Here is a 26,737-nt window from a genome sequence, read left to right as displayed (position 1 = left end):
TGTTTACGCTTTCGGTTGCCATGAGCACCAGTGTTTACACGTCGCCGTTGCTACGGTGAATTGTTTTGTATTTTTCATTACCATGGAAACGCCCCTTCTTTTTTTGTCAAGTCCAGTCAACTGGACCAGTCGCGTCTCAACCGCCAAGAAGACAGCATACGCTCTGTTTCATAAATTTAGATGTTTCAGGCAGTAATTTTGTATAAGTTATTTATATAGTGAATCGATAGTTCAACAATACGGGCGTTATTATTATTATTCGTCCGCCGCACTACAATCAGTTGTGATCAACGTCCAAGTGGACCCGACTTCATCAGTCTTTCCCGCACAACCGCAGCGCCACATCACATCTATACATCAAGCGTACTCACAAGTGAACTTTTAGTTTAATTTAAATATATATGTTTTTTTTTGTATCGTCATTCTAACTTAGTTTTTTTTCTTTCTTTTCTAAATTCATTGAAGTTCCGTTATTTCTCTGTTTACTTAATTTTTAATTTAAAACTAATACTATAATTTTATTTCATAGTATTATTGTTATTATTATTATTATTACAATAAGAAACTAACTTTGTCTACCTTTGCCGTAACTTTTTCTTATAATATATTTGTTATTTCTATTAGATAACTTTTTTTTTGCATGTTATTGCCTATTAACGCTATCTTAAGGATTTTTAATATACAGAAGCTCTAGATCTAATCAGGTGAGTGATTTGAGTGGCAAAGTGTCGTAAAATAGATCTGGCAACACATTTGGGAAATAGATTACCTCCGACAATCGGACGAGGTCGCTGAAGACCCAACAAGAACTAATCCTAATAAACGCTCGGGCGAACCTGTTTGTAATCAGGTAAATAAAGTTTTAATAACTAGTTCCATTTCGAAAAACCCAAAAAATTCTAAGCTTTCACAAAATCAAAAACGACTAGATACTCTAAACAAGCTGAAAAATAACGTGTACAAGCCATCGGACTCAGGCCCATTTATTATATTTACAGAAAGTGTCGATAATAGCGCTGGAAACATCCACCCTATTTGGGGTTTTGGGTAAAATGATTTGGCAATTGCATAAAGACATTACAAGTAATATCGTACACATATCTTCTTCGGGCCGTAACAGGATAAAAATTGAAACAAAAACACACGCATCGGCTAACTCGTTAATCAACCTGGACGTTTTGAAACAAAAAAATTTACACTGTTACATCCCTTCGTTCTTCATTAATAAAATGGGTGTCATTCGAAACGTTTCAACGGATCTAAGCGAAGAAGAAATCCTTGAGAACATCTCTTCTTCTACTCCGTTAAGAATATCCGCAGACTTACTAAGCGGGTGGTAGAAGAAGGTGGCTATACCAAAAACTTTCCGTTAGGTACTTGCTTAGTGACCTTTGACTCTCAAAGTTTGCCTGAGTTTGCAAATATTTATGGCATGCGTTGTAAAGTAGATCTACCAGTAAAGTAGTGTAAAGTAGTGCCCCAGTTAGGCAATGTTTTAATTGCCTTCGCTTTAATCATCTGAAAGACCAATGTAGAGGTAAGAGTAAATGCGTGAATTGTTCTCAAGAACATCCAAGTGAAAATTGCTCCAATGCCGCAAAATGCTTGCACTGCATAGGGCTAATGACCGAAAATGTCCCAAATTTATCCAATTATAAGAAGAAAAGAAATCAAAAACTTTAGCCATCACTTTGTACTCCAAAATAGTTATCTCTAATAGATTTAACTTACTGGAAAACCAAGAAGACTTTCCCGAACCGGCTGACTCCATGCCGGCAAAAAAACTTAACCTACGTAAACATCTTAGCCTAACAAATAAGAAATCTAGATCGTCCTTTCATGGTAGGCACTCGGCCCCCCTCCAGATCCTGTAGAAGAGGAATCAGATAATTTTAATCCTTATACCCAAAACCCCTCAAAAAAGAAACGAAGGTTTTCCCCTTCTCCTGATTCCATGGAAAAATCGATCTCAACTCCAATTAGCGCCAATCCGGGTTCTCGTTTAGACTTCAACGCCCCGGAATTTAATGTTATGGTGAACAATCTCAGTTCATTGATTGAAGAATGTAGAGGCGAATCGTCAGATGTTGTTTCGAAATGCTTTCCCGCTTTGATCAACGGGGTCTCCGCGTTGTTGCAACAATTAAAAGTTGCTTTTTCGATCAATTTTTACATCATTACTGTAAGATCTATATTAACCCATATTTATACTTAGTATACTCATGGAAAAAAAAAATAAACTAACTTTTTTGCAATGGAATGCTCACTGGATCCAACATAAGAAAGATAACTTCGAAAAACTTTTGCACCAATTGGACATTGACTTAGCCCTCTTGTCAGAAACATGGTTAGACTCGAAAACTCTCTGTAAGTTCTGCAATTACCATTTTCTCAGGTTAGACAGAGAGGATGCCTACGGAGGGGTGGGCATTCTAGTTCAAAAAAATATACAGTTTAAGTGCCTAGAGATTAATCATAAGCTTAAAGACTGCTTTGGGTATTCAACTAAATACGTCACAATCTTCTCCCCTAAATGTTATTTCGCTGTATTCTACGCATAATGTTTCGCAAAGGGAATGGGACAATTTTTTTAAGAGTATCCCAAAACCTTGCATCATAGGAGGGGATTTTAACGCCCATCACATTAGCTTTGGCTCAGATTGGACTGACAAAAAAGGAGCAGATCGATTCAAGCCTTGACAGATAACGACCTGGTTTTTCTAAATGATGGTTGTCCAACCAAGGTGAAGCTTCCAAACCATTTCCGTAATTCGGCTGTGGATATCACTTTAGTTTCCTCAGATCTTTCTCTTCTGTCTCATTGGGAAGTCTATGATGAACAAATTGGTTCCGACCACTTACCTATAATTTTCCAGGTATCAGATTTCAATGCGAGACAAACCCTTAAAAACCAGACCAAATGGAACGTCAACAAGGCAAACTGGTTTATTAACAAGGAATGTTGGGAAGAAAATAGGCGTTTTGTTCAAGATGGGCAAACCGATTACGAATCTTTTACCAAAGTGTGGGACAAAGTGAATAACCTAAGTATCCCCGCATACAAGTCTTCTAGTTCTCATTCTAAGTTTAGGGGCAAATTATGGTGGAATTCGGACTGTGACGTTGCTGTCAAGAAAAGAAAGGAAGCGTATAGAATCTATAAAACGTTTCCCACTTTAAGTAATTATGAAATGCTAAATAAATTTTCTCGCGAGGCTCGGTTTACTTTCAGTAAAGCCAAAAAGGAATATTGTTAGGATTTTCATTTTTATTTTAAAGAATCGCCCGCCTATTTTGTATTATCTTATACCGGGAAGCCCGGTCTAAAGGATTGGCCGCCCCACTCCGGGTACCACACATCAGTCGCTTTTATGACCGAGCCTTGTTCGTCTCAGCACGCACTGCTTTCCATTTTTCTATTTTTTGTGTTGAACCCGCAAACGCTTTTCTACAGACCGCTTTCTGTAAAATCTCTTCTAGCATCGCTTGGAATTTTTTCTGGATTGATTTTACACCTCGCCAAAACGCCGGAGTTGCTGGTACTTGTAAGTGGGCCGTCCTCCCCAAATACCCTATTTTTCATCGCTCCTGAATCCTTCTATTTCCTGCCCACCTTTTATCATTCACCACAACAACAGCTTGGTGAGTCTTTATTATTTCATTTCTTTATTTTATATTTCAATCATTTTTTACTTTAAAAACTGTTTTATTTTATTTTATATTTTTCTACACCTCCCGATTACGTTCGGGTGGTCCTCCGTCGGTTAAAACCGTACAAATCCTGGAAATCATTTTGTTCCACTCTTAATCGCTCTTCACCTATTAAGGATATCTGGACGAAATTAAGAATTGTAAAAAATGTTCCACTTCCCCACCAACCTCCGTTGGTCGTCGGCCAGTGGACCGAGGATTTCATTAGCAACTTGTGCCCTCACGATCCCTCAATGTTTTTCACCTCTTCCACATCGCACGAAGACTTGGGCTCCAGCTTTCTAAACGACCCTCTGACTCTCGCCGAGCTAAACAGTGCGCTTAAAAATTCGAACAACAGTGCACCCGGCTTAGATTACATCCATTACAGCATGATAAGTAATCTACCCTCATATGCCAAAAGCAGTTTGCTGAAGATATTAAACCTATTCTGGGATGATGGACAGATCCCAAATCGGTGGAAAGAAACCTTGGTTATTCTGATCAAGAAAACCGGTACACCGCCTCATCTCGCTGATTCGTATCGTCCGATATCTTTGGTATCATGTGTTCAAAAACCTACGAACTCATTTTAAAAACGCGTCTAGAGTGGTGGGCTGAACGAAACGGTAAATTCCCTATGTCCCAGTACGGGTTCCGGAAAAACAAATCAGTAACCGATGCTCAATTATCGTTGATCTCAGATGTTCAATTGGCTCTCACCAACAATAAGTCGGTGTTGGCAGTCTTCTTGGATGTGAGCGGAGCTTATAACAATGTAAATACTTTTCTCCTTTGTTCTAAGTTGTAAAAAATGGGTTTGCCAAAAAAGATCATCAGAAACATCACAAGTTTAATCATTGATAGGAAGCTCTATTTCAAAATTAATGACACCTTGATAGGTCCTAGAACCTCCTATAATGGCCTTCAACAGGGTGGAATTCTTAGTCCCATCCTATATGCTTTGTACGTTTCTGATCTACCTTCTATTTTGCCGGACTGGATCCGAATCATACAATACGCGGACGACATTTGTCTCTATGTCATTGAAGATTCTTTAGCAATGTGCAAGAACAAACTTGTGGAGTTTATTCCGAATTTAGACAAATGGCTCGAAGGGAACGGTCTGACGATATCGGACGCTAAATCGGTTATATGCCCGTTTACCCGTAAAAGAAAAATAGACTTACTGATTGAAATTATAATGGGCTCAACAAGTTCTCTGTCAAAAGACACGTTAGGTTTTCAGATTTAAACATTGACCGCAAACTTACGTGGACGACACACATTAATCTTGCCTTAGCCAAATGTGATGTTATGGCAATGTTAGATTTTGATGCTTAACGACAAAGTGAATATTATTTTGATTAAAGAACATTGCTTTAAAGTAACTAGTTTCTTTTTTTTTGTTTAATACCAAAATCCTGCATTATTTTCCGGACAACCCAATATATAATATTCTTTGTAGCCTTACCGGCGCCAGATGGGGGGGGCAGATCCACAAAATGGCCTACTATTTTATAAAGCAACCATTAGATCCGTTGTCGACTTCGGCTCACTATTTTACGGCCAAGCCTCCAATTCCACATTAAACAAAATACAAATGTTCTGTAACAAGTGTTACAGACGTATCCTCGGAGCTCTTCCAAGTACCCCAATCATATCACTTTCCGCTGAATCTTCAGAACCCCCTTTGCACTTAAGAATCAAAAAATTACCAATTAATAAAATCATAAACATTTTTTCTTCCGACAGCCCTATTTTGCCTAAGATCAAAGCTTTGGTTGATGTAGTCCTAACAGAAAAGTTCTGGTTGAAAAAAAAAATGCCTCCTATAGTTTCAGCCTTTTTAACGGTCATTCCTGAGTTACTTTCAATGTATTCTCACGAGCTCTCCCCGACTCTTCAGTTAGATTACTGCAAAGCCCCATTCCACATACATTTTATTTTGAAGACCATTCAGAGTGTCATTCTCCAGCAGTGAATGTAATGTTTCTGGAAGACGTGAATCGGCTGTTCCCTGGACATCATCTGGTTTTTACTGACGGGTCGGTGCTTGGAGGAAATGTAGGGTGTGCTTTGTTTGACCCTTCTCTCAATGTTTTCACACCCGGGGCTTGAATTCCGGGCGCGCCCCAACGCTGACTCAAACTCTCCCACATCAGAGGCATGTTGTACGCTTCACTGGTGCCGCCGCCGAAATCAATCTCAGAACGGTCCGTCTCGTTTTTCCCTTGTCGGAAGTTATCGGAATAAGTCTCGGAACTGGACACCTCGGCGAAATGCCGCGCCAGTTCTTCGGCGACCTCCGAGGCTTCCGTCACACTCCCGCGATCGGAGGTCAATTCGATACCGGGAGGTTTGGATCGGCCATAGAGTGGCTCTGATCCTGTCCCATACTTCCTTTGCCGAGGTGTGGCAAGTCATTTCAGAGACATACCTCATCAGGCTATCCTTTGCTTTTGCTTTAAAATTTGCAAGGTTCTCCTCCGTCGGATGTCTTCTCAAGCGCCGGAATGCTCGCTTCTTCTCCGCGTGTGCACGACCGCAGGCATCGCTTCTCCAAGAAACGGTGGATGTATGGATGGATAAATAAATGTATTTAAAAATCACTAATTTATAATTATTTTTTTACAATATTTATTAATATAATATTTGATTGCGTTATAATTCCCATTTTTCGCACGTTCAAAATTGAGCGTCATTAGAAACCTGCTTCTCGTTGGAATCGCGTTGGCGGGGGATCGGCGGGTTCACTTTTACAATTCATGTCGAGAGACGTGCTGTAAATTCTTTCAACCTGATGATGAGCTGTAAACTTGAAATTCGTATCGTTGAAAACAACTAACTGTGAGTCGGAGCTATCTGTAAGGTTATCTTTAAAGGCGTACCGAAATATGAAAAATACAACTTTTACGGGTAAAGCGACTTTTTGGAACCAGGTCAAATTTTTCCCATTATGACTATTTCCAATCATTGACGCCTAATTTACTCCATGAAGACGTTAGTTATACAAATATTATTAAGGGAGAATTTTTTCTTTCGGCTTAAACATCAAACTCTAAAATGACCGTATTTTCTTAAGTTTTTCAAAGTCGCTTAGAATGTTAGAGAGAGACCAAAATCTTGCCATACTTCAGTACCATTTTCGAAAAATCTATTGGGTCTATAACAACGTATCATTTTGTTTGATTTATATTGGTATACTACGAATTTGTAGCCAAGATAGCTGTAGTTAATAATTTTTGTCAATAAACTAAATTCGCGTACGTATTGTTTTTAGTACAAAATGTACATATTCCTCCGTTCATGGGTTTTTTAAAACATCCCTCAGTACTGTTTTTCTATTATTATTCTACAAAATAAAAAATAAATTGTTTCGATATGAGGAAGAGTTTAGATGAAAAGTGTACTGAAAAATGAAAAAAATAAATTTTTCAGGAGGAGAAATTGTCTGGTCGAACGGTTTGATTAGCAGTCTAAAGAGAGGGCAAAAAACCGGCGATGGCATTATCGTTTTCTAAAAGTCGATTTAATCTATAAAAACCAATCTTTTTTGTTTTATTTAGTATACTACGAATTTGTACCTAAGTGTTTTAAAAAACGATTAAACATTAATTTCGTACAGTGAGAAAATTTCTCCGGTCCAGGGTGTTTTTTAATGATGATTAATATATAAATAATAATAAATTCAAAATAAAAGACTTGGGGACGTTTTGACGTTTATTTCGTTTTGGTAGTCTATGTTCTTAATGTTATGTTTATATTTTTTAGGTGTCTGAGGGGGGTAACATAACGTCTTCGACGTTAAAATTCAGACCGATTATCAGCGACAACGGCGGAAGGCTCATTTGTAGAGCAGATAATCCTTACGTTACCGCTGGGGCGCTGGAGGACACTTGGAAACTTGATGTTTCGTGTAAGTATTAACAATTTTGTATATTTATTTTTCTGTACACTACGAACAACAAAATGAAAAGTTGAAAAAAAATGTGTACCCATCGATATTCGCACAATGTTATTAAAGAAGGAGGTGGAAATGTGTTGACAGATGTGCCTCAGATTAAACTTGAATTCGGGTCGAAATTGGACCCGGGAGGAATTGAAGAAGGGAACGATGTTTATTTTGAATGCAAAATCGATGCAAACCCTAGAGCTTATAAAGTGATTTGGAAGCATAACGTAAGTCTTTATTTATTTTTTTGTACTTATTATTATTTTTTTAAATCTCGGCGCTTATTCTGTCCCTTTGTTAACAACAATAAGAAAATAATTTTTTTACTTTATAGAATCACATCGTGCAAGGAAATCAAAAAGGGGGTGTGATAATAAGCCATAAAGATCTCGCTTTACAATCGGTGAGAAAAAGCCAATCTGGAAACTACACATGCATTGCTTCCAATGTGGAAGGAGACGGAGAAAGTAACGCCGTCCAGCTCAAAGTCATGTGTAAGTACAACTGAGCAGTTTAATTTTTTTTAAACTCTCAATATTTTTTTTCTGCATTTTAATATTTTTAGACAAACCTATGTGTAAAGAGGTGCAGAAAAGCGTAATAGGCGTTGGCAGAAGCGAAGAGGCCCGAGTGCTTTGTGAAGTCGAAGCGTTCCCGGCTCCCGATAGATTCCACTGGTCCTTCAACAATTCTGCAGAAAACATGGAAATTTCGCCTTCGAGGTTCCATAATTCTCTCCAGCTGTCGCTGTCAACGCTTTCGTATACGCCCCAGAACGAAATGGACTATGGTACTGTGATGTGCTGGGCTTCCAATTCCGCTGGCCAACAAATAGACCCCTGTGTTTTTCACATCATTCCAGCTGGTGAGCCGACTTTATTTAACTACAAAATTAAACTAAAGCTTTTTAGTTGAGATGAAAAAAAACTAATGGCACGAGAGGGATTCGAACCCACGACCTTCGGCTAGATACGCCGCTGCTCTACCACCTGAGCTATCGTGACCTCGATCCACTCGGACATTAACTCCCCATCTCAACCCCACCTTATGAGTTGAGATGGGGAGTTGATGTCCGAGTGGATCGAGGTCACGATAGCTCAGGTGGTAGAGCAGTAGCGTATCTAGCCGAAGGTCGTGGGTTCGAATCCCTCTCGTGCCATTAGCTTTTTTTCATCTCCACTAAAACCCTTAATTAATTGTCATGTATTAATTGGTCAAGTGGACCACGAAAGTAGTGAATTAAACTAAAGAGTGAGAAGTGAGTTTTCGTTTCGATCATTCCGTTGATAACGTTTAAAAACGCCATAATATCGTTGGCAGTTGGTGCCATGGGAAAGTAACGAATATAAAAACATTGCATGGCATGAAATTTAATGATTGCATGATTTTTAGAAATTCTGATTCAATACAGCGTACCATAAATTATAAACTATTTGTTAAAACAGGCTTCGACGTCAATGACCTGGTGCTGATTCAACTAGTAAATTATTGTAATTTGTTTTCCTTTTTTGCTAGTAATTTACAATGGTATTACGAGCATACATTCACCTTAGCATAGTTGCCTTCCTGAGGTGGTAGTCACATTTCAGCATAGTTGCCTAATTGAAATGGTAGGAATATTAATTGCCTCAGTATAGTTGCCCACCTGAGGTGGTATAATAGTAATGTTACCAACTCATACCTCATCACAGTTGCCTACTCGGGGTGGTATTATTCACCTCAGCATTCTTGGTTGTAGCAAATTACCAACACAATCCTTAGCATAGTTGACTATCAAAAACGTTTATTTGATCTCTACCGGTTCCAGGATTACATCATCATTACTTAATTTACTGTACATAGCAGATTCCCGACATTCTCAGTCGCACTGTGTTTGCACTGTACACTGTGTCCCGTGCGGAGATCTCACGCACGTTAGTTTCACTTCGCCAGGATTGTGCCGTCATCTCATCGACGTAGTCTGATTAAACCTTGTCCAGGTCGTATGGCTCCCCTGAAGGACTCTCGTTACCAGACCGGCCAGCATACGGTTACTCCCATATCTTGCAGGTATTTGCCCTGATGCGTGGCACAGGATTCCGCGCCAGGAGATTGTCAGCGTAGACACGTCGTTTCCGCCTGAATCAACTCCGCCACTTGCCTGGTGAGGTCCTGGTTCGCTTGGTACTTGAGTCTCTTCGTACGGTGGAGCTCCTGTAGAGGCGGCCCAGCGGCCACGATCTGTACGTCCAACACGTGGGCGTGGCCGTCTCTTGCTGCTAAGATGTCCGGCTTGAACCGCCCAGATGCCGTTGAGAAGAGGTGCTCTTTTTTGACGTTGTACCCTTTATGCTTAAGGGCTCCCGCGAGCGCTGTCACAATCGCATCATGTCTGAGGGTTCTGCCTCCGTGCGCCCGCCAGCAGCTTTGGATCACATGAGCCAACGTCTCCCTCGCCTCGCACCCTGCGCGGCAGCGCAGGTTCCTGCCGTGACCTCGTTCGCCTCTCGCCATCTTGGTTCGGGTCGGGAGAGCATTTACCCATGTCCGGGTAAATTGGACGAAGTCCTTCCCCGGGATGGCATTACAGTTCTTCTGGATCCATGCTGTGGAGGCTCCTTCTTTGTTGGCTTCCCGTAGGGCTGCGCCGTGTGTTTGGGTTGCATGGCTCCTGAGTAATGCTCGAGTGTCCGCACCTCCACTCTCTTGCAGTCTCTGCAGCCTTCCGGTCATGCTCCCTGGTACAAAGGTCTCCATCGCAGGGATCCCCAATCCTCCATCCTTGATTGGTGCGTGGAAGAAGGCCGTGGGGGTATCCTTAGAGAGGTGAACCCACTCACGCACGGCCTTCCTGACTTGCTTATCGATGGAGGTGAGTCTCCCTGCTGTGGTTCTCCCCAGTACCAGGGCGTAGAGAAACCTGGGCAGTAAGAATGTTCTTAAGATTAAGAGAAGCTGCTGCGGCTTGAGGGGCGCCGCTTTAACTTTAAGTAAGAGTGAACCCAGTTCAACTTCCAGCCTCATCTCCTTTACACCCGAGGCGCAAAAGTCGACCCCCAGGTACCTCCATGTGTCCAGAACCTCAACCTGGGTCAGGGATTCCCTGGACACGGAGAAACGTGATGTCTCTGATACATACATTTTCTTTCTTTTGCCATCGGCGATGAGAGAGAGTACTGTTGACTTCCCTGGGTTCACTACAAGGCCAATCCTGGCTGCTGAGGACTCGAAAGCCCTCAGCAGGGTCCTCATTCCGAGTTCTGAGGAAGAGACCATCACCACATCGTCCGCAAGTGCCAAGGTGCTGATCCTGCGCCCTTCTAGCCGGTATCCTGCCTCCGAGGGTAGGCTCTCCAAGATGTCATCCATTACCAGGTTAAACAGGACCGGTGAGAGCGGGTCTCCCTGGCGCACCCCGCGTCTTGGTCTTATTGGGCCAGACCTCCTTCCTTCGATTTCCAGGTAAGTAGTCCCCTCAAATGTACTGCGGATGTATTCAGCCAGCTTGGTGGGTATTTCCTTGGACGCCATCACAGCCAGCAGGCCCTCTCTGCTGACCGAGTCGAACGCCTTTCTCAGGTCCAGGGTTGCCACGTGAAGGCAGTTGAGGCGCCGCTTTGCGTCCCTGATTATCGCGTCCAACAGTAGTATGTTTTCAGCCGTCCCATCAACTCCCTCAGAAAATCCTTTTTGTTGCGGGACGTGCCGGATGGCTCTCGAGAATCTTTGTGCCAAAATCTTGTGGTAGTGCCTGATTATAACAGACACTACCGTAATATGGCGATAGTTCTGCGGGCTGGGGTCCTTCTTTTTTGGGATGAGGACGGTTCTGCCCTCCAGTAAACTGTCGGGCAGTGCCCCCATCTCCTGGAGGAGTCTGTATAGCAGTACCCTGATTTCGGTTGGGACTGCCCTCCACACTCTCTCCGTAAATCTATCCGGTCCCGGACTGGTGCGGATCGGCAGCTTCACCTCATTCACCTCTTGGGCAGTGATCGGCTCTATCAACTGGGTGTGACTTTGGGTGGGCCAGGTGATGGTGCCTGCCCACGGGGTTGATCTAGTCTCCATGATAGGCCTCCACGCAGCTTGTGTCTCATTGTGCTGCACACATATCCTCCCTCCTTCTAGGATTTCTCGCGCAGCCCGCGCTGGGTTCTTTCTCATCATCGTCTGGACCCTTGCATACTCCCGTTTCCTTTGTTTCCTTTTATTGGGGATGCAATTGACTTTCCCTCGGTGCCCTTGTTCTTGGATTCGTGGTACCTGGTGGGAAGACTGCCCGGTGCCAGGCTCCCAGTTCCTCCACCTTCGGTACCTCGTCCAAGCAGAACTCAGCTGCGACCGCCCTCAGTCTGTGGGCTTGGTGGGTGTTAATCGTCATCGCTTTTTCCAGTGCCTCTTCGATTGCCACCTTGTACGACACTCGGTCCGGGGTCTTGGGGTGCCTGCACAGGTGGGGCTTCTCTGAGTCGCGCTATAGCTTCTCTGTATTTGGTATTTTTGTTTCTCAGGCCCTTGATTGCTTCCAAGGTCCTACCCGGGATTAGGCGTAGAATCCTCTTGTTCATAGGGCGCTCGCCCTCCCTCTCCGCTCTCAGCTCCTCCATCGCCAGGATTTGTATCTCCTCGTCTGTCCAACGGGCTTTCGTTAGTTGGGCTGCTCCTTCCATGTTCGTCTCGATAGGGTGAGACCGTCTTTTGTGGACGCCTAGTCCGATGGCAGTCGTGAACGACCTGTCGCACAGCTCGCATATGAACGACGATGGTCCGGCAGGACTTCTCCTGGTTTGTATTACAGGGTCCCCATCTGAGGATGGGGGGTTATTATTTTTATTGTTCTTCTTTTGTCTGCTCGTGCCTGTATTTAGTCTGGGAATGGGGTTGGCAGCCTCCGTCATTGGTTGCTCCTACACGCTAGTATGGGCAGGTCGGCAGGCGCTTGGGAGGGCTGCTCCCTTGTGTGGGCCCCGGTTAAGGGGTGCCAGAGATGTATGGTCTACGTTAGTGTCCTTCACTGTCGGGTAGCGACTCCGTCACCATCTCGGAGAGAAACAGCACACCCTGTTCCTTTTTTTAGGACCATAGTTCCTCTGGCCGACATAGACCCGTTAGTTATGCCAGCTCGTGAGTCCCCCTCCCCCAAAAGGAGGGTGAAACGCACGGCGGCGTGGCGGCGGTACCATCGAGGAGGTGGGGTTATCTTAATCGTGAGAGGCTAAGTCATCAGAGATGATATATTCGCATCACGACCCTTTCTTCGCTATTGGACTCCCTCACCCAGTCATTGTGGTAGTCCACCCGGGGGTCTCGCTCCGATTCTTCGGACACGAATCCTTCGAGGCAGACTTAAGAGTCAGGCTATTTAAGAGAGTCATAGTTACTCCCGCCGGCCTACTGAAATATTAGCAAGATACCAACCAATAGACTCCCGAAGATCCTAGCCAAGCAGATTGTAGATAAAGTATATATTGGTTTAAGAAAATAAAAAGGCATATCATGTAATTTAATTTGGACGTGTCCTTATACCGGAACAATATCGACAGAGTTGAACTGTGGAGGGATGGTTTGAGACTAGTTAGACGGTCCATTTGAGACAATATAAAGATACAATATTACAAAGCTCTGGCCAATTCAGACATTTTCCCACTCCATAGAGCGCTTCTTTTCAAATCCCCAAATTATCTAATGGATCTCTCGCTACCCTTAGATAGCATGCGGTGGATAATTAAGTGTCGGGGGGATATGTTTAACTTAAACTACAAACACTTCAAGCCGCAGGATATTAACTGTGATCTTTGTAGTGGTACAGAGCGGGAGGATTTGTTCCATTTCTCGGCAACTTGCCTTGCACTGACCGATGTCAGGAAACACTATTTTGGTAGGGAAACTCTGTCTAGTGAGATTCTGCTAGAGTATATTAATGGCAAGGATTGGACTGTGTTGGTAAATTTCTGCAAGAGGCTTATTCTCTTAGAGTCAGAATCAGAGGCACCTGGTGAGGGTGGAGGCGGCTTCTTTTGTCGGATTCCCCTGAATGGGAGAAAAGCTCATCTTCGGCCTGAATATTATATCTTAAACACTTATTATTTCTTTTGTTTTTTACTATTATCTCTTGTGGTAGATAATGTACTTTCTTATTATTTATTTTTACTTTTTTATTTCCTTTAGTTTATTTTATTATTGAGTTATGTTCATATAGGTAATCATAAATTAGAGATGTATATGTTTGCAATCATGTTTCAGCTATTATTATATAATTATATTCTATTATTACATTACTGAAATTTTTGAAAAAAGCATGTATTCCTTTTGTAAATACTATTATAATTACTTGTAAATACTAAGAAGAGAGATTTTAGTTATATAAGTTTATGTGCTAGACTCCCTCAGACGGTTTTAAACCATGAGGAACGTCTTTCTTGCTCTGTAATATATTCTGCCGATCTGTAAACTTTGTATATGTATTAAACAATAAAGACATATAGTAGTAGTAGTAGTACCAACTCGCACCTCTGCATAGTTGTCACCCTTAGGGGGTACTAAGTTACTAGCATACCCCACAGCGTAGTTACCTTCCTGAGGTAGTAGTAATGTTACCAGCTTATACTTCAACATAGTTACAGATCTCAGGTTATAGCAAGTTACCAACATAAACCTCACCATACACGCATAGTTAAATACATGAGGTGGAAGTAAGTTATTAACATACACCACAGAACTGCCTGCCTGAGGTAGTAGTAATGTTACCAACTCAACCTCAGTCTACCGGAAAATTGCACATCCGATACTTAACCCATTATTTAGTGACACTCCATCACAAATTTCGATATGCAGTGAAGAGACAAATAAATATTTTAAACTAATTTTATTAAGTTGTTAAAATTCTGAAAATGAAATCAATGATAATAAACATCATCGGTACACTTTCTGAGGTCTAAATGAATTTCAATTTAAAAACTCACTAAATAACTTTAATGTTCGATATGTTTTTTTTTACTTTCTTGAAAAATATAGAAATCCACATTCGTCATTTTAACATGGTGCCGACGAAATATTGGCAAGATAAGACGAACATTCAACCGTTGCGGCGTAAAATAGTACTCATTCCCGTTTTTCCAATGACTCTTTGGAAAGATAAATGTCTCATACATTTTTGTACAAACTTTTAACTACAGTCCTCGTTATAAAGAAGACGTGTGTGTAAAAAAGGTTTATCAAATTGTAGAAGTTTGATCCTTTGCCCTTGTTGATGTTCTTCCTAATAAAATATTTTCGTATCGTCAGTTTGGCTATTCCTTGAGAAAAATATCTCTGCTTAGAAGTCTATAATTGAATGTACTGAATGAAGGTAATTTTGTTAATCAATTAATTAACAAAAAATCGGAGCTTTCCTTAAAAAAATCATTGCTTGAAAAATATTTAATCCATACAGCTTTCAAACAGTTAACATGTGAAATACATTATTCCCCGATAAATCCCTTTTAATCATTTTATAAACGCATTCAAAAAATAAAAAATAAATCCGTTAATTCCAGGTCGGCCGGATCCTCCGTATAACTGCACTTTAATTAACCAAACGATGAGTTCATTGGAAGTCGATTGCGCTGAGGGGTACGACGGAGGCCAACAGCAGTATTTCCAGCTGGAAGTTTACGATTACGATACAAATTACTTGACGATGAATCAAACGGCGAGGCAGCCTGCTTTCACCGTCAACGGACTTCTGCCAGGAGCTATATTAAAACTCAAGATTTACGCCTTCAACAACAAAGGAAGGAGTGACGTCGTCTTACTTGAAGGATTCACGCTGAAAATCGCTGAAAAACAAACAGGTAATCATTGATTCCGTACATATTGTCCGAATAGATATGATCTAGTTGGGTTAACTGTTCTGCAAATGAAAAATAAACAAAAAATGGATCCATCAAAAACAGATTATATGATGAACCAATTTTTAGAAAAATGAAATTTGTCATGCAAAAATCCATTTTAATGTTTTCGATTTTGTTTGATCTTAGCTTAAGCAGATCATACAAACATTTTGGTATAAAATTGCCTATAGGTTTTGCTCTGTTTTTAGTGATGGTTTACGACGGTTGTAAAAACCATAGTGCGATTAATTATAAGTTGATAAAGATTTCTTGTTAAAATTTTCAATCTTGTTTTGAATCCGGAACACATGTAGAATCAAACTATACCAAATTAATGGGTAAATAATAAAATTGAGCCGTATTTGACGTCTGTCATCATAAAAAATCCTAAAATCAATCCAACCGGATTCTAAAGAAAAATTGTCAACTATTTCATCAAAAACTCGTTTCATTGATTACTGATTGCGGATTTATATAAGCTTAAATGTGCACATGCACGATAACAGAGTCAGAAGTGATATTCGGAATCTGGACATGAGCTTCAAATTGAGATCCCATCCAAGAAACTAATTGTGCTATAGACATATTACTAATCCCAAATTAAACTCCACTTCCAAATCTCTACTATTATATAAGAGGGAAGTTTATGGGCCGACGAACAGCTGAGGTCATCGCCGGCCCTCTGCGTGTTTTCCATCTTTTTCTTTTCTTTCGCGCATATTTTGTTTTAAACTGCAGCCATTTAAGCGTCTCAATCTGGTTACTGACTCTCTGATTTCAGATATATACTAGGTTGATATTCTAGAATGCTAGTCTCTCGATTGTACCTCAGGTTGTCAAATACAGAATAAAAACAAAACATACAATACATATATATACATCACCACAAACATAGATGTCTGGTCACATTCATTCCCCCAGAGTACTCGATATTCCTCGGGGCGGGGTTATAAGCAACCCCTTCCTTTCACACTAATAAATTACATTCATTACGATAAATTAACACAAACACAACACTCGATAGAAACATACAGGTCTGGTCACTTTCACTGCCTCAGAGTACTCGATATTCCTCGGGGCGGGGTTGAACCCTCTCCACTCTCGCTAATAACTTACTTTTACTCTCCAGACGTCACACACTCACCCCAGAGTACTCGATATTCCTCGGGGCGGGGTTAAATCACCCCTTCCTTTCATGCTAATAAATTACATTCATTCCAATAAATTAACATAAAGTCAAACACAGACACAACACAAACACATAAAACTATATACATTTAAAAATCCCTATAGCCCTGAGGTACCGGAAGAGCGATCTGTGCCTGCTGCCGTGCCTCAAGACTACGCACAGGTCCGATGATATGTCAAAATATTGTCTATATACATCAAGCCTTCTGCACTTGAAGAGGGGCTCGACCGTTATTCTATCCTTACATAACGGGCACCTACGCGGTCGCTTTCCGGCCAGAAGGTGCCCGTGCGGTATTCTTGTATGACCTACGCGTAGTCTTGTCAGTATGGCCTTTTCCATTTTCGAACCGTTCTCCGTGGGCCAGGGACCGACTTCTTTCTTAACCTGCCACTGTTTGGCAGGGTTAATTATATTTCTTCGAGCCCAGCGGTTTTCCCATTCTTTTTTTATTGAGTTTGAAATTAGTAGTTTTAGGTCCGCTGGGCGTATCTCTACTATTAACTATGGTATTATCTAACTTGAACTTCCCAGAGTCGATCCTCGAGAAGCAACTCATCAGATATCAGCTAACTGCCCTAAATTTATGCTAGTAGTGGCAGTAAATAGATAATACATTGTAATAAATCGTTTCTCATGGCTATAGTTGGTTTAGAATTATTTTTATACTTTTTCTTTGAGCACCAATTTTGACAAATTTACCTTATTTCAGCAAGGTTTTAAGAAAAAGTTGTTTAAAAAGAGCCAAACAGTTGCCGTTTGTAACAGTTTTTCGGAAGAACAGCTGGTTTTTTCCTATTTATTTTTTTTTTTTTATTCCGCTTCTACTTGATGCATTTTAATTTTAATATGCAGTTATATTTAGGAGTGTAAGGAGGAAAAATGTTGGAAAACATTTAAATTAAACAGCAGCCTTGCTCTTGACTGTACATCAACAGCAAGGAGGTACCCACTTTCATTAGATAGATACTTAAGACTACACCTAGACGGAAGACTGGACGTGGAATCAGCAGACTCGGACAACTACGAAGACATCCGTTTTGACTGACAAAACTTAACTATCCCCATACAAAACATTACTTTTTGGGTATACGGAGTGGAACAGTGGCATCCAATTTTTCCAAGCACCACTCCTCAGATAAGTTACCAAAGTTCATTGTTATGTGACTAAAAGTCTAAAACAACCGCAATATTCCTTTTGTCAAGAAAGTGATCCGACCTCGCTTCCAAAACGACAATGGCCTCGAGACTTGCCCCTTAATAAATGCCTCCTGCCCCCTCATCGAGGTCTATTTACCTTAATATCACCAATCAGTTGGTAGAATTGGACCATTTTCTCAAGAATCAGGTCGGAATGGAGGATTCAATTTAATTTTAACCAAAATAAATTGTAGGAGAACAATCCTTAGGCCTGTATAATACCTCTGTCTGTATAACGCTGGAGTCTCACCAAAGCCACTCTGTTGCTTCCAACACACGAATTACGTTTCGATTTTAGAAAGTAGAATAGAATAGAAAATACTTTATTACCTACAAAAAATTTGGTTACACCAATGAATCTTATTTACATCCGAAGTATACACGACATTATTTACAACCGTCTGTCGGAGCTCATTACAATCTGTACAATTGTAATGTACAATCACACAAGGATTTCCTATATATTTATAATTTCCTATAGATAAGTAACTTAAAAAGAGAAAACATATTAAAGAAATGTGCTAATATAAATGTTGAAGATAAACAAAAATAAACACGAAACTTCGGGTATTATGGATGCCTTTCCGAACATAACAGTGAACTTTACAAATGGGTCCAAAAATTATCTAGGTGCAGGTGCGTCCTCTTTAATAATCGAAAGTACAAGTTTATTCCACTGTTTTTATGTAACATATTTATTCCTCAGCTTTTAGAAATAAGTGCATATCACCTGTACTAATCTATTGTTAGTAGTGTTTGCTATTGAAAACAACTTTTCCTCCCACTCCCTAAGGCATCCTACTTGTTATTCAATCCTTGAAAAATCGATGAATTAAAGTCCTTTTTATGTGAGTTCTTGGACACTTGAAGATATCGCCTATGAAAAGGCTGATCTAGCAAAGCAGACAATTTTTGTTGGGGAAAAATTCGCAAAAACCAAACATTGGGATGTGATAAGTCTTCTTTAAAATAAAATTTTTCAGTGTTGCGACAGAGAAAAAACATATATTACGCACAAAATTATAATTTGTATTGATATTTAAAGCCTCCAAATTAGAAAAATTAAAAAAAAACATCTTTAGGATTATTTTGATTTTTGTATTTCATCGTAAGACAGATACAGACATTGTTTTGGTATTAGTAAAATAGAGTAGAATTAAAAGATATTTCTCCATTTGCTGGTTACATTTCATTTTTCTTCAGCTCGTAGAATAAAACGTTAAAAGTTTTGATTTTTTTCCAGGGCCTCCTGTCCCCTTTGCCGTAACACCGATAGTAGTTGTTCTGGTCGTAACGACGGTCGTCCTTGTGACTTGTGCTATCGTAGTTTTTGGTGTGCTAAAACTCAGAAACTCTTCCACTGGCACATCGAACGGAAACGGTCTCACGGTCAAAAAGAAGCCAAAAGTCACTCTGAGAGCGGACGTCCGAGAAGTCCTAGACTCCGAAGACCCTAATCCGGATGTCATCCCTTGCAACAAAGGTACGCCATTTTATTGTTTTTATTTATTTCGAATTTAACATTTTTTTTAATTATTTTAGATTCGGATTACCAACTTGTTTTCAATGGCTCTACAAAAGAAGGATTGATGGAACTGCACAAGGATCGCAACACTACTTTGTATGTTTCGCTCCAACCAAAAGGCAACTCTCAAAATGGAGACATGTGCACCCACTTTAAAACTAAGGGAATCAAGGTAGGAAAGGTTTTTTTGTTCAATTCATAATGAATGAGTTCAGAAACGCTGGATATATTTATTTTTAAAGAGTTTAATTTTTCTTGTAATAAAAGTTGCTATTCACATAATTTTTCTGACATTTTCTTTTATAAATGAAAAATCAAGACGGTTGTCATTTAAAATATGGGTTTTGTCTTGTTTACAACCGGTTGTCGAATTTTTAAACGGAAAGAAAGTAATTTTACAGTTACAATGAGTGTCACCTACGAGTATAGAGCATATTCGGCAGTAGCAAGATTGATTTATTGAACGGGGTGAGAGCAATTACCCCAGAAAAAGTTTACTACAACTGTACATCAAAATGAAGAAACTTGACATTTTTCCCAACAAATTTAATCAGCGAAAAGGGGAGGTAGGAAAGTGTAATCGTAATAAGCTCGTATAAAGCCGGGGCATGCCTTTCTCCTAGGTTGGTGCAATTTAATATTATTATTTTATTTTTTTATTGATTTGATGTTAGAAGGCTTTTTTACGAGGGTTCGCAACAGCAGAGGTCATACAAACCCTCAGGGTGCCGGTGTTTTTGAAAAAAAGTTCATTTGTAAGTATGTCGGGTTCGAATCCAGCGGCCCTGCATTCGACGGGACTTTACCTTACAGTGATGAGCGCCATGCTAACGCTTAAACCGTTGCGGCCACCGACGCCCCATAATGTTATTGTTAATATAATATTGTAAGGGGCGAGATGGCGTGACGGCCGAACAATATCTCAAGATTCGCTTGCTTTTCTCTAAGCTATAAGCGAGTAGTCGGGGTAAGGGCTTCGATACTTATTCTTCTGTGGTGAAGGTGAGGTTCTAGGATGTCTAATAAATCATAGAATATATTTTTAAGCATTTATTTTCATTCAATTCCATTTTTAAATGTGCACACAGCTATACAAAATCTTAATTAATTTAACAAGTCCATAACTCTAAATCTGGGATGAGGGGATTGAATTGGGTTATCATTCAACTACATACCCCAACAAAGGGACTTACCCAAAGGACGCTCACCACGATCAGCGTCCACAGCATCCCTGGTATCTCGACCGTCGACTTTATCCGATGAGTTGCAACGGCTTGTCCTCGCTGGCTCTGGCTGGCTGCCTTTCGTTGTTGAGCCCGAGAGGGAGTATGGCTCCTTCTCTTCCGGATCATTTACGATGTCCCACGTAACTACATAATATTTGCCTAGTGCCTGCACCCTTGAGCACTAAATAACTCGGTGCCCAATTCTACACCCTTTCTCACTCCAGGCTCCTTCATTGTTTCCTGTGACCCCTCCCAACTCTTCGTTATAAGGATGGGGAGGGGTGTCCGGGAGCAAAATAATTGTGTAGCCCTGAGTGCTTGCCAACCTCTCTAATGCACAAGCTGTACTCGTCTCGGCCTCGGGTCGGCATGGGGCGGCGGGTGCCTTATCAGAGGCACACGAAGGTTAGGGCACAAGATCCTGTCTTCATAGACGGGGGAGGGTGCATAGCCATCTGTACTACGGGGTAACAGAAATGTTCCAAGTTTCAGCCCCTGTTACAGTGGGAATGGACTCGTAGTTGGCCGTAGCGAGACCCCTGGCGGGTAATTAGAGAAGAGGATGTCTTCTATCTGTGAACTTCGTACGAAACTTGCTCATGACCATCGTTATACAGCCGGCTTCACGGGATACGGCAGATCGGACGACAGCGTATAAGCGTTGAGGACGTTATGATTATGCTGAAAAGTCCCTCGAATGCGTGAGTAGTGGCGGATGGGAACGGGTAGTGGTCGGTTCCTCCTACTCGAGTTTGCTTTGCACGTGGGTATAGGCTGAGCTCGATTGGAGGCTTTGACCGTAGTCGATCTCCTCTAGGGGGTGGTTAGCAATTCCACTTTAAACAAAGCCGCGGCTGGAGCGGATCCGGTAGTTTCTACGCTGGGGAAGTCCCAATACTGTACTCGTCTCTACCTAGGGAGTGAGCAGGAGACCAGGCTGATGTATTTCGGCTGAGGTAGCACTTTGCGCGCGGCATACGGTTCGATGCTTAATGCGGACCCGACCACTCGGAATGGGCAAGCGGAGAGAGAGGTTGTCTTGCCCCCTCGGGGCTGAGCTGCCTCTACACCAACGCTGCGGGAGTAATACCCTTCTGTCGTATGCGGAGGCGCTCTCAGCTTGAGAAACAACACGATCCTCATTGTCCAAATCATACCAAATATCAACCCTCATGTACTACACATTCACGCATTTAAATACATTCTCACGAAAGGTTAACACAAAATAAATCTATCACAAAAACTTTTATAAAACAAAAATAACACTAACTACAAGAAAAATTTGAAAAATACCTTTGTTCACTCTAATAACGAAGATTTTTATTATCATTCAACTACATACAGCAAATATTCGTGGATGAGTGAGAGAATGGGAAAAACATCTGGCCACGACCAAAGAGTGGATCAAGTGGAAATTATTGAAATAAAATATTTATCTGCCAAGGATAAACTGTTTTTTTTTTTGTTTTTTTTTAACAAAAAAAATTTCCCCAAATATAACATTTCATAGTTCATATTTGTAGCTGGTTAAATAAAATTATAATTGGATTTAAGAAATGAAAATTATCTTTATAGAAGATTATGGAGGATTATGTGCCAAGATGACAAAACATTAACCGTCTCATCAATTTTTGAGACCCCCACATGTCGTAAAATGATTACCTGACAAGGCGTAATTTTCCTTTTTACATTCGGGGTTTTTTAATGCTCCACAGTTGTTCGTCCCACGTGCAACATGGCACAAAAGTGATACAGGATTTTCAGACTACCTCCTCCCCTTCACGTATACCCCCTATCCCGTGAGTTTATTACTGGTAAAATATGGCCATTCGTTTTTAAATAGGCTTTTTTCATTCTTTCCACCCTTTGACCACCTCTCTTTTGCATAAAGTCTCTGTCAAAGGTAAAGAGTCGTGGAAACAGGCACGCTAAATTAGTTCATACTGCCCGTTTGAACTTATAAGGTCATAATAACTATTAAATAATATATAATTGCACTTCACCATAATTGTAATTATTATTACTGATAGAAACCGATCTCTCTCTGTAGATATACACTCTTTACGGTGTACAAAACTACAAACCCTCAAAAACAGCATCTGTCTTCTCAAATTAGCAAGATTTTCATGTTGTCTAGGTGTGCTGGCCATACATCCAGAGTTTTCCAGTTTCCCTGTGTCAATATAAAGTGGCCAGTAATTGAGAAAAACAAACCCTATTGTTGTAATAAAAAAGATTGTTTATAGTCCTTACTAACATATTGAAATTTTCTCTGTTCACCAAATTCTACTGATTTTAGTTAAAAATTGATGTAGAAAAAGAAGTTTCGGGCAATCGCCCTTTCCGATTTATATCCTTTTTTGTGCGGCTGATGAAATTGAGCACATATTCTTATATTATTCAAATTTATTTAATATATAATAAATTCTCTTTAGTAAAAAAAAAAGTTGTTACTGCTTTATTCGTCTGATTTTTTTAAACTAGCAATACGAGAATAATGTCCAAACATTTCAGTGTAACAAGTAAAGAAATAATGAATTTCTTACGATATACTTGGCACTCGCTTAAGTGCGTGGACACGTCTCCGGCTTAAATAATTGATGTTGAACAGCTTCAAATTGTACTTTGTGATGTCGATGTAAGTAGTTTGCGCTGGGTTATTCTTCTTCTTAGGAAATAACCTCGCTTCAAGTTTTCTCCGCCAGCTGATGCTAAGCATACAGAATGATAATTATTTATTATGTCAGGGCCTATTTAATGGTTTGCCACTAATCAAAAAAACGTAAATATCTTTTTTTCAGAATACTGTCAAGAAAAATGTTATTTTTCACATTAGTTTATTCATTTAATAAAAAAACTTCGTTGCCAAATTAATGCATTTATTCACCGAAATAAAAAAGGTTTCAGTTTTCCTATTTAAAATCCCTTTTCTTATGTTTTAGAATTTAATTTAATAACAGATAACCTTCATTACATTTTTCCTAAATAAAATAATCAAAATTTTAGAATTAACTTTTGTTATCATTTTGCCTTTTTCACTTCACTTCGCCTTGATTAATTTTAATTTTGATACACATTTTTTCTCAGGAGTTTTTAGTTAGACATCAATCTCTTACTCTATTTTACCAATATTTCATGATCTTTTACTTGTTTAAATAGAGGCCAAAAAGTTGCCATTTTTGGGTATTTTCTCAAATTCTATTTGGTTTACTACAACCAATCTTTTTCTTCGTATAGTATGAATCTGTACTACTGTTAGGTCAGGATCACAAGGTCACAAAGTCTGAATTGAAGTAAACTAAGATGGATGTTATAAAAGCAGTAAATATTATGACATCTTACTTAGCTGGCAGACAGCACTAAGGCACGCAAGAATATCATTATTCACAACTAAAAATGTAAATAAATGCTGGAATGTTCCAAAGGAGCATACTAGGTCCAATATTCGTTATATACCAATGATTTTCCGAAAACAGGTGACGTAATAATTACAGCGTTAGGAAATGATACAACAAGACCGAGAATCAAAACCAATGACTTGCAACGAGATAAATCAGTGGGAAAAAACTAGAAATGATAACAACAACAAAGGTGTGATACAATTTTCCACAATTATTTCTACACAACAATTAATTGTACAAATAGTTTTCAGCTCCTAAGTTTTTAGAAACTATTAGTTTCTTACGATAGTTTAGGTATTTTATTTGTACAAAATGAATAAACAATGGTTTTAATATGAGGTAGATTCTAGGTGAGAAAATAGAATATTTCAGGAGAAGCGATTTTCTGATCAGAGAAGCCAAAAAGTTGCCATTTCTCGGTACAATTTTCTAAAAATCTATTTGGTCCATTACAACCAATCGTTTTTTGTTTTATTTGTGTTAGTATACTACACGTAATTAAAAATAATTTTAAAAATATTTAATGCTGTTTGTACCTAAATTTGTGATGCGATTTTACACAATCATTGTTTTTCTTAGCGTCTGTGTTCTTTTCAAAAACACGACGCTTGTTTTTCGACTATTACATTACAAAATGGACAAAGAATCGTGTGAATATGATGGAGAGTATGCGACATGGGTTTGAAAGACGATGTTTTAGTTAAGAAGGTAGTTTTTGACACATACTATAAAATACAACCATTTCAACCAATACCTTACATAAAGATTAATTAATTGAAAGAAGGTATTTGGTCAATTGTACCACGAAATCTAATGGATTTAATAAAATACAACGTTCTTCAACAAATAGCATAAGACACGGTACACCAAAACACTTGATTCGCTACTATCAAAAAATTATTAGAATTTATAAAGCTCAGAATCTCTTGAGAACTATCATTTTTCTTAGTAACCTACGATTCCGTTAGGGATTTTCAAAATTAATGAATTGAGAATATTTGGTACCAACCTAATTTTTTTATGTATTTGTTATATAAAAAATAATTTCTCCACTCTTGGGTGTTGTTTAAATATACTGCTCGCTACAGTTGTTTAACTATTATTGTTCTATGAAATTATAAATGAATCACTTTAATATGATTGGTTTCGGAGAAAAGTGTATCGAAAATTAAAAATTTGTAAAATTGTAATTGTAAAAAAAATTGTTGTGACAATACATTTGTGGAAGGAACAAATCAAGTCAAATATAGTATTAATGTCTAGTTTGAACCTTGTGAAAAAACCTGGTATTTAAATTACACAATAAACTTTCGTAATTAAATTAAAATTCACATATTAGATGGGAAAGTTGATAATAATAATAAAAAATACGGGACTATCAATTGCAAAAGACAGGCCCAAGTCTAATTTAAGACCTGTGGGTTTTACAACCATTCGATGTCATTTCATAAAAACCCCACCCCAGTCGTAACATCGATGAGCAACCCAGCCCCGACGCGGCCCCATTTTTTATATAATTTTGTTCCGAAAGGAAATTTATATTTGTCCTTTTCAGGGGAACGATTTGTCATTCGACGAAGGCCGCGTCGGTTTGAGAACGGAAATGAGGTCCAAATCCGGAGAGGGTCCGATTTGTTACTCGACGATGGAGGAAAACGTTCAGCCGACGTCTGGGAAAGCTATTCCTACTCATAGAGAAGTCATATCAGTAAGGACGCCGCTGATGGGCAGCCAGCAGGAAAGTTGCGTTTAAAACTGGCTTCGACCAAGGTATCGCATTATTATATAAATGCACTGTTACTATTTACCATTTAAAATTGCTCAATACATTCAAGCTTCGTTTTTTTCAGGAAATTATTAAGACTCATTATTCTATTCTATGTCCAGTTAATCGAAACCAGGCAAGTATTGATGTTAGCTCTTTCTGTGCCCTATAAACAGACTTCGACAAGTTCTTTAATTGTGCATCGTTTTTAAATTAGTCGCAACTTTGTGTTATTCAAAGACCCTTGACATGACGTATCTTTAAAAGTATTTAAACAAAAATATAATAAAACAATTTAAAAAAAAAACTGTTCTATTGCAAATTTGTATGTACTACATTTTTAGTATGTACCGATGCAATAAGTAGGTGACAATTTCGTTTGTGTAAATTTTATTGGTTACACATTTCTATGTACTTGATATGTTGTAAATATAATATGTGATGTTAAATAAAGGTATATTTTCCAGAATAAATCTTTCATTAAATCCTCAATCTCCTTGAAATTTTATATCCGTCAATAAAATCGATTAAATTTGTTCATTTCATTGGTTGCATTTTATTACTAATGTGCATACTTTTTGCAACATTTACAAACATCTTTTCAATGAAAACGAAAACTTTTTTCTTTATTAAATATTTCACTAACCACTTAAGGCACTTTTTGTAAGCTTGAAAAACATTAATCCTTACAAAATTATTACTACAGAGTTGTAAATGGAAAGCCATAATGAACACAATACGTGTTCTTATACTTTGTTTGATTACAAGGATCTGTAAGGCCCAAATTTCAAAGTTTGAAGTAAAACATCGGTATGCTTGGGGGAGTAATACCATTCAGAACGAACAAAAACGTAACGCTTCTCCCCCCCCCGTACTTGCTTGATTTAGACGAGGGAGGTACGGGAGTTCCACGTACGCAGGTGCCGACAGCTG

General features: G+C 39.4%; 1 protein-coding gene across 1 annotated transcript in view; it reads left to right on the top strand.

Moving 5' to 3' along the window:
• LOC106668552 (synaptogenesis protein syg-2-like) overlaps positions 1 to 26,267 on the top strand; it is a 269,026-nt gene extending 242,759 nt beyond the window's left edge. The window contains exons 6-14 of the mRNA XM_014397411.2: positions 7,465 to 7,609; positions 7,742 to 7,872; positions 7,980 to 8,139; positions 8,211 to 8,510; positions 15,163 to 15,459; positions 19,131 to 19,370; positions 19,430 to 19,584; positions 25,595 to 25,809; positions 25,890 to 26,267. Coding sequence (XP_014252897.1) covers positions 7,465 to 7,609; positions 7,742 to 7,872; positions 7,980 to 8,139; positions 8,211 to 8,510; positions 15,163 to 15,459; positions 19,131 to 19,370; positions 19,430 to 19,584; positions 25,595 to 25,792 — 1,626 coding nt within the window. The 3' untranslated portion in view covers positions 25,793 to 25,809; positions 25,890 to 26,267. The remainder of the gene's footprint in view (positions 1 to 7,464; positions 7,610 to 7,741; positions 7,873 to 7,979; positions 8,140 to 8,210; positions 8,511 to 15,162; positions 15,460 to 19,130; positions 19,371 to 19,429; positions 19,585 to 25,594; positions 25,810 to 25,889) is intronic.
• Positions 26,268 to 26,737: the final 470 nt, after the last annotated feature.

The sequence above is a fragment of the Cimex lectularius genome, unplaced genomic scaffold (assembly GCF_000648675.2).
Source record: "Cimex lectularius strain Harlan isolate CLEC.00 unplaced genomic scaffold, Clec_2.1 scaffold290, whole genome shotgun sequence".
NCBI classification, from domain to species: domain Eukaryota; kingdom Metazoa; phylum Arthropoda; class Insecta; order Hemiptera; family Cimicidae; genus Cimex; species Cimex lectularius.
The sequence above is the reverse complement of the archived record's forward strand: the minus strand, read 5'-3'. Positions and strand labels throughout refer to the sequence as shown.